Source organism: Euleptes europaea, chromosome 3 (genome assembly GCF_029931775.1).
Source record: "Euleptes europaea isolate rEulEur1 chromosome 3, rEulEur1.hap1, whole genome shotgun sequence".
Taxonomy (NCBI): domain Eukaryota; kingdom Metazoa; phylum Chordata; class Lepidosauria; order Squamata; family Sphaerodactylidae; genus Euleptes; species Euleptes europaea.
Genome location: NC_079314.1, coordinates 38,647,564 through 38,662,007, shown reverse-complemented (window position 1 = coordinate 38,662,007; position 14,444 = coordinate 38,647,564). Strand labels below are relative to the sequence as shown.

Below are 14,444 nucleotides of genomic sequence, written 5' to 3'. Positions count from 1 at the left end.
AGATTTAATTTTCGAAACAATAAATTGTTGTTGTTTTAAATAATTTCATTATGCAGTTTATGACCATAGATACTTCATAATATTCTGCTAGAACTTGCCTATTCAATAAAAAAATGTAGAAGCATAAATTCAAGAACTGCAATTGCAAACTGTGCAGATCTCGAAATGGCTTTTTATCTAATTCCATTTAATTTTAAAACATCCGGGAGGTATGAAAGAAAACAGTGACCACATAACTACCCTGTTAAGACATTATTTAATTTTGAGAGGAATACAAGGACTCATTCAAAGTATTCCATTTTTGACTTTTGGCGAGAAACACAATTTTCTCTCTGTCTCTAGACAAGCATCTTGCTCCAGAAGGGAATGCAATGCATGTACTAAAATGAACGCTGCAGTTTCAAAAGCACTTGATTACATACATATGCAAGAAGCAATCTGAATTGCATATTATTCCCTGCATAAATTTATATGTGCTGTCAAGTAGACATCTGTCAAACTTTCATGTGGAGGTTCCTAGTTCTCCTTGACTGCATAGTCTAGCTCTCCTTTTCACCTACTCTCAGGCTGGTATATTAGGATGTAGCAGACATTCCTTTACAGTCAGGCTTTCTCTGAGGTGGGAGAAGCCTATAAAAACATCATGCAGGCTTTGAGGGGGGGGTTGTAGATCAAGATGGAGAATCTGATTCTATTTGTGGATGGAAAGATTCTCCAGGTTGTAGCCCTAGGCAGTGGTTCTCCCCCTCTGTATTTATGTACATTAGGGGGTCTGCACCCACTGGCCTCACCTAGGCCCCTGCCAACTTTTACCCCCATCCTGTGTGTCCTAGATCTGTCTGTGTAATCAACATAAGAACATAAGAAAAACCATGCTGGATCAGACCAAGGCCCATCAGGTCCAGCAGTCTGTTCACACAGCGGCCAACCAGGTGCCTCCAGGAAGCCCACAAACAAGACAACTGCAGCAGCATTCTCCTGCCTGTGTTCCACAGCACCTAATATATTTAGCATGCTCCTCTGTTCCTGGAGAGAATAGGTATGCAGCATGACTAGAATCCATTTTAACTAGTACATATGAATACCCCTTTCCTCCATGAACATGTCCACTCCCCTCTTAAAGCCTTCCAAGTTGGCAGCCATCACCACATCCTGGGGCAGGGAGTTCCACTGTTTAACTATGTGTTGTGTGAAGAATCTACCCTCTTTTCTAGCAGGAACCTTGCCTCCCAGGGAGGACCATCCTTTCGCATGCACTGGCGAAATAGTAGCCATGGCAATGGTCATAAACCTGCCCTGGGGTTGTGTTTGAATACTTGTAAGCGTGTTCTTCTTTGGTGCCATTACCCCCAAACTAAATCCAGCCTCCTATAGTTACCAGTGACTTGGGGAACACTAGTAAAGGCTGCCTCTGAACATGTACAAAGGGTAGAGTCTCCCAGTTACTTCATCCCTTCTCTTGTGAGTGCATAAGTATGTGAGTGAGGGTCAGGCATGTGGGGAGGGATTAAAAACACAGTATGCTCTCTTAAACAGGAAATACTTTATTAACTGGAAGTTATCAAAATAGAGCATGAAACAAGGGAAATGACTATTGTATCTACAAGCTACAGAAAATCTAAGAAAAGTTGTTTTCCTTTTTGACACATTCTCAGTTCACAGTCCCCTAAATGAATCTGTTAGTGCATTGTATTGGATGTTCAACAAGTGAGGAGATAACCAAGAGAGTGGGAATTCATTGTAAACTCACACAAAAATAAGTAAACACTGGGCGACCAGTGAATGCCCCAATTCATCTGGGATTGCCAACATTCACTCAGTGTTGAGCATTCATTATAAGATAACTCTGTGGCATGTATTCAGTCAAACATCTTTTTTTTCCCTCTGACCATTAACAGGTCAAACACCTGTTATCACCAGGTGATAATGAAGGCTTCTGATAACTTTAAATCGTATTTCTCATAGACAAGGACACCTGTTGTGACATAAACAACACTCCACTACTTGACATTTGAATCAAAGGATCCAGTCTGATTGGATCCCAAATAAAATAAAAAGTTAATCATACATTTAAATATCTAACAATCAGATCCCATATCATACAGTACAAAGAAATCTGCCAAAATATTGTGTACAGTTCAAAATGTATAAATCATCAGTCCCCAATAAATGGAACACCAAACTAGAATAGGCACATGTGGGGGCGGGGAGTTGAGTCATCCAGGAAAACTTATAGTTGCATTGCTACCACTTGATCTATAAATTCTCCTAGAAAAAGGTAGATTTGAATCTGGTCTCCAACTGGCCATGGTCTTCTCATTTGAAGATGGCTTCTTGGACAAAGGATGGGTTACTTCCTCCCTTAACAAGTCCCCTCAGACAAAGAAGTCTTGATAATTTTTGTTAGAAGCTCCCTCACTTTCTCCTCCATTGCAAGCTTTTATTAGCTGGGAAGGAGAAGGATATTAAATGGGTTTAGGATTGAGGTGTAAAGAAAAGCATCAATGTAGGAAGAACTGGTGGCAGTATTTTTTTAATTGTATAAACTAAAGTAGTAGCGGCTTAGATTCTAAGCTAGAGCTGAGAAGTTATTCTCTTACCTGTATCAACCTTGCTGTGTTTGATGTAGACTGAATCAGATAAGTGGCTGAATCAGATAATCAAATGTAATAACACATACATACTACTACTGAAGAAGTTTTGGGACATTTGGACCACTTCAGAACAACTGTTCACACTTCCAGTTTGTTTTCAGTCTTTAAATGATTGTTAGCACAAACCATTTTTAAATTGTGGTTATCCAATAAACAGATCAGCTAATGTGAAACAGTACGACAATATTGCTTATGTTGCCCCCTACACCCAATAGTAGTAATCATCTTGTTAAAGTAGTGCACTTGTAAACGAAAGGTGGGTTTGATCAAGTTGTCCATTTCCTTTTAGGGACATGTCATGCTGGTATTTTCAGCATTCATTATTTAATACTTTCTAGCTAATTAAACTTCTGTTGTTGTTCATTCAGATTAAAGAATGGCTCTGCTTAAACTGCCAGATGCAAAGAGCGTTAGGTGGTGACTTAGCTCCGGCTCATGGCCCTGGACCACAGCCCTCCTCGCCCAAGCCCAAGACTCCCACCCCACCCTCAGCAACCAAACCACCTTTCCAGCCACAGAAGCCCAGCCTGACTAAGTCATCAGAACCCCCAAAGCCACCAACTCAATTGAAAACTCCGGCAGCTGACGTTCAACCTGTGGAATCCCCACCTAAACCCAGCCCGGTCAAACCGCCGTTGACAGAAGATAAACAGAAGCAATCAAGAATGCAAAAACCCACAGGTGGTGCTGTGCCTACACCGGTAGCTCCAGAGACCAAGCAAGATGCCCCCGGTCCCAAAGCAACATCATCCCAGCCGCAAGCCACGATTCCTCAGAGATCAGAGACTGCCAAGCCATCTCAACATACGGCCCCCGCAGATTTCAAAATCCCACCGCAAGTGTCTCAGCCGAAGCCTGACCCCAAAGCTGTATCTCAGCCTGGGCCCAGCACGGATGTTAAAGCTCAAAAGCCAGCTGAGATAGTGGAAACAAAAGGAAGTTCTAAGAAAACGCCACCACATGTGAACCCTCAGCCAGAGGCCCAGCAGCCTCCCAAAGGGCAGCAGACCCCTGCTGGTCAAAAGCCTGCTCTGTCTCAGCCGCAAGCTCCTCCCCAGCAGCCACAGATGATGCCAGAGCCATCTCGGCATTTCAGTCTTAATGTGGGAGGCGTCACCGATGCCCCGAAGCCACAATCGACAACCCCTCAAGAAACAGTGACTGGGAAGCTCTTTGGATTCGGGGCTTCCTTTTTTAGCCAGGCTTCCAATTTGATCTCCACAGGGGGGCAGCCGGGGGCTCAGTCACCAGGTGCTCCCTCTGGGCCCCCGTCAAAGCAGCCTCCTCCTCCAGCCCAGCCGGCTTCCCAGAAAGATGCCCCTCGGGCCCAACCATCTCCCAAAGTGAATCCCACGAAACGAAACATCAGGCCTTCTGTGCCAGGTAAGCCGGAGCAACCCAAAATGGAAGGTCCCCCCGCTGACAAAGAAGGCGAAGGGGAGAAGAAGGCTTTGCCTGGCAAAGACACCAGACCCCAAACTGCTAAAGCAAAGCCAAGTGGGGAGGAGACGTCACTGCCAGCAGCTGCTTGTCCGCTTTGTAAAACTGCACTCAACGTGGGCTCTAAGGATCCTTCCAATTACCAGCAATGCACGGAATGCAAGAATGTTGTCTGCAATCTCTGTGGATTTAACCCCACGCCTCACATCACGGAGGTAGGCAAAGCTTTATTAATACTTCTGGGAAGTGTCAACAATGGACACTGCCAATTTTAGGTATAAGAGGGCCGAACTAGATGTTGTGGTAGCCATGGGTCCAACCGGTGGGTACTGGCACCATTTTAAGGTTGAAGTTGACCATTTAAAAATGCTGGTAGGGCCCACAGTGCGGTGGGACCAGGTGATGCCCCCCCACGTGTCTTTTCAAGTGCTGAAACATTGTTTCCTGTGGGTATTGTTCCATTAAGAAAAGAAACAATTTAGTAAGAAAGAAGGACGGTTAATAACCTTTTATATAAAGTAAAATCATGTGCTGAAGTGAAGGTTTACATAATTTTTCTACAGTAGACTCAGGTGCGCTGTATACCGTATTTTTTGCTCCATAGGACACACCTTTCCATAAGACGCACCTAGTTTTTAGAGGAGGAAAACAAGAAAAAATCTTGTTTTCCTCCTCTAAAAACTTGTCTTATGGAGCGAATGCCAACTGGGCGCGTGCGCGTCGGGACAGCGCGAGCCGGCGTTCCCCGCCCCGAAGGCCAGATGGGAGGCGGGCGGAGCCGCACAGAGCGAGCCGGCACACGCGCCCAGCCGGCTCTGTGCGGCCCCACCCGCCTCCCAGCTGGCTGTCGGGGCGGGGAACGCCGGCTCGCGCCGTCCCGACGCGCACGCTCCCAGCCTGCATTCGCTCCATAAGACGCACGGACATTTCCCCTCACTTTTGAGGAGGAAAAAAGTGTGTCTTATGGAGCGAAAAATATGGTAGGTCTCTTATATTTAACTAGATACATGTTTGATTACGAATGTACATAATTTTTACTATTGTGGTTTATGTAATTTTTTTAGCGTGGATTATTGATTGTATTTTATATACCGTAAGCGTCGGTTTAAGACTGTATTTTACACATGTGCTGGTCTATTACTGTAACAACAATGAACTAATCCTGTGGGTACTGTAAGGTCTAGTTTGGCTCAGAATTTGCCAAATTATTGTGTTACTTTTTGTTCCCTTTGTAAGGCTTGGCTCTAATTAGCTTTTGGTTCCTTTGAAGAATTGCATCTATGAGCTTCTCAGTTTCTTATAAAGCTAGAAGTTACTGTAGCTATGTAAAGTCTTGAAGGATACAAAGACAGAGCAGGGAGAGTGAACACTGGGGGCACAGTGAACAGCAGTAATTTGTGATGTGGGCATGTCTGCTAATCTAGTATGGCAGGTATGTTTGCTCTCCTGTCACTTATTACAAGACAAGATGATGGATGTTTTTGGTGTTTATTTCTTAGTTACAGCATGACATCTTTCCATAGAGAGTGTTCTGCTCAACCAGAGGACATGTAGAAGAGCTCGATCTCTTTCTTCTTTTTAGAATTTTGTGTTTGGGGAATGTTGCCATAGCAAATAAAATGTTGCCTTGTAAAATGAATTTCTCTGTTTTTACTATGGAACATCTTCGGGTTTTTATGCATTCTCAGTTTCTTCACATCTAACTTCCTGTTTCTTCAAGGGGTGTGTGTGTTCAGTTCTGCGTGCATTTTGCTCCCTTTGATGGTCGATTCGACATCACATAGCTTTAAACGAAGAATTTCTCCCTGCAGTTAAATCAGCAGCTTTTTGCGCCTGATAAAAATTGGTGCTATATCGAATTGACCACTAGAGAGAGCAAAACAAGTCCAGCACTGGTGGGGGGGGGGGCAAAAAATGAGAAGTTAGATGCAAAGAAACTGAGAATGTGTAAAAGCCCTTCCTTGATCTGATGCAAAATGGGTGTCCATCAGGAATATTCTGTTAATGTGGAAACAATGAAAGGGAAACAATGAACATATCAAGGTTTTTTCTGCATGCACAAATAGGTGGCGGGCTACGTGCAGGAAAATGTATACGCTTCCTGCCACTGCAACTTTCTCCCCTGCTTGTAGCCAGAGGGATCCTTCCAAATAGAAACCCAGGGCAAGATTCTGAGTGGATGTAAAATCAATGAGGCTCTGTGAGGTGATGCTTATTTACCCAACAGCTGGGTGCCCAATGTTTGAAACCTTTCTTAGAGAAGTTGAAGTGGGTTTGTTTGCTTAAGCCAGAGAGCTGATAAGTACATTTATCTAAATGGAAGCTTATCTGAAGGATAATGAATTGCTGATTACTGAATAAATGATACGATGCAAATGCCTGTAGGGCCATGTGGGATGGATTAGCATGGATGTTCGCAAAAGTTCTCCCCCACCCCCCATTTACTTGTCAAGGAGGAGTTTTGTTTACCAACCCATGTAATGAACCTTCCGGTTGCTTGCCTAGTTCTGTTTTTAGCACCCAAAATAAAAAAAACATGGCAGCTGCAGGAGGAGGGAGCTGGAGTGACCATTTTGTACAGAATTCTTTGTCTCAGTGTGTGTCTTTCCGGGGACATAAATGAGGATTAGTCACGAGTCATTACAATTTAATTAATTTCACGTTGGGTTGGAAAGCTGGGGCTCCCTGCTAGGAAGATCAGGAACTAGAGTGAGCAAAGCAAACCAGTTACTGTTCCCACCCCCACCAAAAATCTTTTTTTTAAAAGCAGCAAAAGGAAAGAACATTAATTATTTTTATTTTTTGTTGTTCAAGCTGTATAGGAAATGGTGGTGGGAAACCTGGATATTTCATCCCTTAAAAATAAATATACACAATTTGAAGAAACATATATGTTCAGTGTGTGGCTTCAAGGGGTTGGTTCTCAGTGATGTAATCTGAAGATCCGAATTTGAAATCTGTTGTCTTTAATTCTACACCGCCTGACTCCTGATATGGTTTCTTTACATATGAGGTTTACTTGTGGGTGACAATGTCCAGATCCTATACATTTTGGACTAGCAGGAAAGCAAGTGTGACTTACAGACTGGTTTGAGTTGCAGCCCATTTCATTTTAATATTTAAGCATTGGCTGTGACACTTGTCACACACAGAATGACTGGCTGTTGCAGTCATTTTGGGAGCCATAATTGCCCAAGATGACTTCTGTCATCATTTGTTTTGGTTGTTTACTTACGTTAAGCCCCGGCACAGTAGGCAGCTGGGGAAATAATGCATCTAAGGATCGATTCTTGTTGCATCAAGGCATAGGAAGTCTGCCAAACTGAACTAGAATGGCAAATATAATCAGTAGACAAAATCCTCCCCACACTCCTCGTCTTGCCCCCCATGCTCACTCTTTTGAGTGGAGGGGTGAATGATGGTATGCGATGCAGCAATATCGCTTTTGGGTCAGGACCTGCAAGTGATGTCACTACATTGATTGACTTCCTAGAAAATCCTACAGCATCGCTTGATGTGGTAATATCATTTCTGGTTCCAAAACTCCTGCCTATATCAGGGACAGGTTTGGCAACTCTAGTCTTGGTATTCGGTTTGCTGATTCAAAGCCCCCACTCTGGAGTCTAGCTCCTTGACTTCCCCCTCAGAAGGTGTGCAGGGCAATCTCACTCTGGAGTTGGAAAAGGTGTAAGATCTGTTAAACATGCTTGGGATCATTCTGCATGTCCAGCGGATTTGAGGACACCTCCCCCACCAAAAAAACAGAACCTTAATTCAGGGTTACCTGCAGAGACAGCTGGAGCCACTCCCTCCTATAATCAGTGTTTGCAAGGAAGAATGCCACCTGCTGCTTGTGGTACAAGAAAGAGTGGGTGGCTGTAACATTTCTGGAAATTTTGACATTATGGATAAAAACCTGCCTGCTGGGCACCATACATTTGTGTCACTCTGATGCCCCTTTTTTTCTGGGATCATTTTAGTCCATCCTGTGGGCTGATCTAGTTCAGCATCTGGGGTACCTCTCCTATGTTCCTATATCCAGTCCATCCTCATACACAAGCAAAAAATCCCAGCTTGACACTTGACCAGCAAGGTCTGTGAACCAGTTCAAGGCAGTAGAGTGAATCAGGACAATTAAGTATTGGTCACAGACTGTGACAAATGCTAATGGCGAGCATTTATTTCTGCTATAAAAACAGTATGGTATAAACTTGCTTAAGTGAGGGGAGAGAACCATGGTGGAGGGATTCTAATTTGGAGAGCTGGGTTCGATTCCCCACCCCTCCACATGACTCCTGCTGGGTGACCTTGGGCCAGTCACAGTTCTCTCAGAACTCTTTCAGCCTATGTAGAGGCAGGCAATGGTATACCACCTCTGAATGTCTCTTCCCTTGAAACCCTACGGGGTTGCCATAAGTCAGCTATGACTTGATGGCGCGCGCACGCGCGCATACACACGCACACACACAGAGAGAAAGACATTGTCCATGGAAATTTTCAGAAGATTTTCTTTTACTAATATGGCACATAGCCAGTCATATACAGAAGAACAGAATCGTCAACAGTTGTCTAAAATCCCCAAGAAATTAAAACCAGAAATTCCAAATATAAAAGTATAAAATACATAAATACAAGTATAAAAAGTATAAAATACATAAAATCCTAAGAGGGCGCTATTATGTACATAGGTAGTAAGACGTCATCCCAGCGATTTGCTTCTAATTTTGGATGTGGCAGTACAAAATTTGGTGATGTCAATGGTAATCCTTAAATTTTCATCCAAGAGCAGCTTCCTTGCCCTCCCTGCCTCCCAAGTTGTCAGAGAGCCTGTTAGTCCATGGCCAAATAAATTTGCCACAGATTTCTTCATAGTAAGGGCAGCAGATGAGAATATGCTACATGGTTTCTACTTCCCCTGTACCTCACCAGCATAATCACTCTGAGATGGGGATTTCACTGTCCATGGAGTTAAGGAGAGAAATCATGGCTCTCTTCTCCCTCATTGGATTATCACAAACATCTTGTGAGATAGGTCAGAATGAAAGAGATGGCAACTAGCTCAAGGTCACCCAGGAAAGTTGTCTAGGAATGGTGCTGTTTGTGGTCTGAAGTTAAATATCCAATTCCTGGTTCTACAAGTTAGGTGAGGTCTTTTTTGAAACTCAGCTTCCCGCCTAGCAAAAGATCTATCATAACCAGTTCCAGAAGAGTAACTGTGTTAAGTCTCTGGCAGCAGAAACTGCAAGGGCACTTATGTGTCAATTGCCTTTGTGTCTTTCTCACACACACCCCTTGAGTATAGAAAATGGCTTTTTGCAAGGTTATGGCAAAAGGCAAGCCCAGCGCAGTGGAAACAGGAACAGCAACCAGTCAAAAGAGGAATATGGCCAACAATGGGTGTGATCTGGTGATGGACTGCTCAAGCCAAGGAGATGCAAAGCCAGGAACTAGCTTTGGCAGCAAACCCTGATACTATCTCAGCCCCATCTCTTTTGCAATGGCATGTTCACAGGACCCAATAGTATCAGCCATATCAGCACAGACTCATTCTCCAGCACATAAGCTGTCATGTGCTAGTAATGGCCTTCTGCCATTTACGTGTGCTCTAGTGAACACATGAACCTGTCTTATACTGATCAGACCCTAGGTCCATCAAAGTCAGTATTGTCTACCCAGACCGGCAGCAGCTCTCCAGGGTCTCAGGGTCTTTCACATCACCTACTGGCCTACTCTGTTTAACTGGAGATGGTAGGGATTGAACCTGGGACCTTCTGCCTGCCAAGCAGATACTCTACCACTGAGCCACAGCTGCCTCTGCATCAACATTCAGTCAGTCGTTGTTCTTTGTCTTTGGAAGACAGTGATATTTTCCTGACTGGTCTTGATTCACCTTGCATCACTTGACCAGCTTGTGTGTGATCACGAGCTAAACGTTTGCAAATCTGTGGTGTGGAGGCAGAAAGAACAGCTTCTGTGCTCAGCTGTGATCGATGCAAATGGCTCTGATTCTAAAAGAAGAATGCCTTGTGGGTAGTAAAGGCACATGGCAGGATGACGACACAATGCTCAACTGGGAATGAGCTTGTTTCTTTTTCTTTGCTTGGCTGTCAAATAGCCCCAGGGTCTTAAATGTGGAATTCATTTCATTGTTAGAAGAGCAATGCTCTCTCCCCTTCCCTGAACTCTGGGAATTTTCTGGGCAGCACTGCAGCACACAAGGGAGGCCATTGTAGGACGTTATTCCAATATTTGTTTTAATTTTCCAGTTAACAAGTATGGCATAGGTGGAGGCAAGAGGTATACCTGCAGGGCAACAGGTCTGCTACCCATATCAGATCCACAGAGAGGGAGAAAGCCCTGTTCCCCCAAGATGCTTCACTTCTGTCAACTCACAAATCTGTCTCTCTGCTCCTCCCTCTTCCAGATGATTATTTTCCCACACTGACATGTACCTGCCCACCTCCCCTCAGCTGCCATACTTTTTACTAGAGTCTTCCTCAGAGACCTCTGAATCTACATTTGCATCCCCCTCCTCTGATAGATATGGAAAGCAGCAAGATTGCCAGTCCTAATGCCTAAGCCAAGGGTCCCCAACCTTGGGGAGGGGAGGGGACTTCAATGCCATAGAGTCCAATTGCCAAAGTGGCCATTTTCTCCAGGTGAACTGATCTCTATCAGCTGGAGATCAGTTGTAATAGCAGAAGATCTCCAGCTATTACTTGGTGGTTGGCAACCCTACTAGTGTAATGTGGAATTGGTCTTTTGTAAGAAAGAAGGGGAAGAGATTTTTTTTCCCCTGGTTCCAAGAGGGAGGTGTGTCATTGGTACTAAGAGTGGCATAAATATGAGAGGAATGGAACATTGTTAGGCTTAGAATGGCAGGGAGGGGCAGTGCTGTAAAGCATGGAAGGCTTGGACAGTTGTGTTAGGTGGGTTCCACATGGCAATCATTCTCCATGTAGCTCTCACTGTGGAGGCATCTAGAGCGCCAATGGGGCATCCGCGCAACAATTTCTTCCCCGTTACTTTCCTTGCCATAGCCCTGTAGCCACCATTTCCCCCTCCCCCCAACCAGAGGGCTTTTTCAACATTTTGAAAATTGCTAGCACAAAATGCTATGACAATCTAATGTCACAATCTAACCGCTGTTCTGAATTCTGCTTCCATTTTTCCCCAAAAAGTAATTCTTTATCCCTTTTCAGTGTGAAGACGTAACATGTACACCTTTCCTCTTATATTTACGTATCAAACAGGGCCAGGTGCTTTAAAAAAACTGAAAAGATGAGAATGAAAGGAGTTGGTGGCAAAAGATCTCTATATTACAACACTATAGTGATCAAGAAGAAGAGTTGGTTTTTTATATGCTGACTTTCTCTTCCACTTTAGGAAGAATCAAACTGGCTTAAAATCACCTTCCTTCCTCTCAAAAAAAAAAAGAGTGAAGGGAAAAGAGCAGCTAGTGCTAGTCTGTGCATGTACATACTACACACACACAGTGCTGCAACAGGAAGAAGAAGAAGAGGAGGAGGAGCTGGCTTTTATATGCCGAATTTCTCTACCACTTAAGGGAGACTCAAACTGGCTTACAATCACCTTCCCTTTCCTCCCCACAACAGACACCCTGTGAGGTAGGCGGGACTGGGAGAGTGTGACTAGCCCAAGGTCACCTTGCTGGCTTCATGTGTAGGAGTGGGGAAACAAATCCGGTTCTCCAGATTAGCATCCACCACTCATGTGGAGGAGTGGGGAATCAAACCCAGTTCTCCAGATCAGAGTCCACGCACCAAACCACCGCTCTTAACCACTACACCACACTGACTCTCAAGCAATTTCCATTTTTAAAAAAAGTTCCCCCACCCCCCAAAAGCTATTGGATGATATGGAAAATAGCAGCCGTGAAGGAAGGGCTGAGACACGGATGTGAGACGACCTTCCTGTCCATACAGTGTGCAGAGATGTTCGAATGTCGTCTTTCCAATAAGATTGCATCAAACCAGGTTCAGGAAAAGTCAGAACAAAGCAGGGTTAAAATCTGGAATATGGACAAATGTATGATGACATTGTGTGGATGCTTCCCCTCCACCACCACCCCAAAAAACTGCTCCAGTTCGGGTGTCAAACCAGTGAAAAACTTCCCAAGTGGAAGAAACTCTAGTTAGTTACTTGCTACCAATTTTTGTAATCAGAAGTACTGTGTTAGCAAAAAAATAATAAAGCATAGCGTGTGAAGCTTTCTGGCCTGAGGCATGTAGAAGAAAGCCCTTGATCTTAAGAGAAGGTGGGAGTATCTAGCGGTTCTTGTTTTGGAATCCCCTTGGAATGGGAAGAATTTCAGTGCAAATTGTGTTCCCTCTCTTTTCGATCCAGACTTGGACAGCTCTCTTTTTTTCTAGGGCATGGGAATTTAGGATTGGTTCAGGGGCTGCTCAGCTCCCTTGTGGGCAAAAGGGTGTGCGAATCGTCAAAGTTCATTGCAGTTCCATGGAAATATGCCCCCATATTGTGGAAGGCTGGGGGATGCCATGAAGCTTTTGGGCCTGCTTTGGTAAGCCTTTAGTTGTATGCATTAGCTCAAGTTCCTTCAGAAAGCCAATATTCTCCCCTAGAAATTACGTGTGTGTAAAGTGCCGTCAAGTCGCCGCTGACTTATGTCGACCCCTTTTGGGGTTTTCATGGCAAGAGACTAACAGAGGTGGTTTGCCAGTGCCTTCCTCAGCACAGCAACCCTGGTATTCCTTGGTGGTCTCCCATCCAAATACTAACCAGGGCTGACCCTGCTTAGCTTCTGAGATCTGACGAGATCAGGCTAGCCTGGGCCATCCAGGTCAGGGCCTAGAAATTATACTCTGAGCAAAATGTAATTGAACTTGATCTTGTTATTTGCCAATCATTTGACGTGATATTTTTGTGATGCGTTATTATCAGACCCATCGAACTTATTAAATGGTTTTGAGAGAGATGAATGGCTTATCCTTGATATACTAAAACCTTCAGCTTTCCTTGCTGCCCTTTTAATTTTCTGCCAAAGGACAGTCATAAAGTTGCTTGTCAGCTTCTTTTTTGGGGTTTTTTTTTCCCTTGGGAACAAGAACCTGCCCATTCTATAAGAAATGTAAGATCTGAGCACCACTTGGCAGGCAGCTAAGTTAACTTGACAATAATAGCCACATCATTTCCACTTGGAAGAACAGTGCAGCAAGGCCATTCCATCTGTTCAAAGATCCCTCCACTCTACCAGTAATGCAAAACTGAGCCATACGAAGAAGTGCCTTCATTGAGTCATACCACAAAATCTTACTGCAGCAGATGGGAAGGCAAGCCAAACATTTAGTTTGGTTTATATTCTAAATGGTCTGGACTTAGTACATGAAACAAGCTTCTCACAGTGACTGGCAGTGCCCTCCTAAGACTGCTTTCCTGGGAGTAAGCTCCATAGACTTACATAGGATTCTGAATAGATCTACTTAGGATTGCTTCCTGGGTGTTTCAAAAATAAAAATCCTATGGCACTTGAAAAATTTTTATTGTCACAAGCACTTTTGTGGGTCCATGTGGGAGATATTTCTATATAAAGCTATGAAGGGGGGTGGGGAGTTGTAAACTGCAGGGTCCAAAGCTCATGAAATGCAGAAAGTACAGGGTCAGATGCAATTCAGATGTAACCAAGATAAAGCAGAAACCATTCATAGTAGCAGCAATAGGATTGCCAACCTCCAGGTACTAGCTAAAGATCTCCTGCTATTACAACTGATCTCCAGCCAACAGAGATTAGTTCCCTTGGAGAAAATGGCCGCTTTGGACTCTATGGCATTGAAGTCCCTCCCCACCTTCCTCAGGCTCCACCCCCCCCAAATATCCCGCCAGTGGCAAAGAGGGACCTGGCAACCCTAAGCAGCAATTGGTGACAACGTAGTCTCTCTAGCGTTGCTAAACCGGTTAACACCTGTAATGAGAGAGCCAGAGTAGTGTAGAGGTGGTAGTTGCAGTGGACTCTTAATCTGGAGAATTGGGTTTGATTCCCCACTCCTCCACTTGAAGCCTGCTGGGTGACCTTGGGCCAGTCACAGTTCTGTCAGCCCCACCTACCTCACAAGGTGCCTGTTGTGGGGAGAAGGAGGGGATGCAATTGTAAGCCACTTTGAGAATCCTCTCGGAGAGAGTATCAGTCTTCTTGATAAAGACTATTGCGGCAGTTCAAGCACAAGAAAAGGAACTGCAGGGATGGTTGCAAAAGGAAGCGGTAGCAAAATTGTTGCCTGGATACAATCGCAGCATCCTTCCTTCTTGTCAATGTTGGCAAATTCAGTTCAGTTCCAGAGAACTGGTATGAAATTCCAAGTGTGTTGGATC

At 44.3% G+C, this 14,444-nt stretch overlaps 1 protein-coding gene across 1 annotated transcript in view; it reads left to right on the top strand.

The window, feature by feature from the left end:
* PCLO (piccolo presynaptic cytomatrix protein) overlaps positions 1-14,444 on the top strand; it is a 171,879-nt gene that overhangs the window by 21,424 nt on the left and 136,011 nt on the right. The window contains exon 3 of the mRNA XM_056845841.1: positions 3,023-4,309. Within this exon, the coding sequence (XP_056701819.1) occupies positions 3,023-4,309 (1,287 nt within the window). The remainder of the gene's footprint in view (positions 1-3,022; positions 4,310-14,444) is intronic.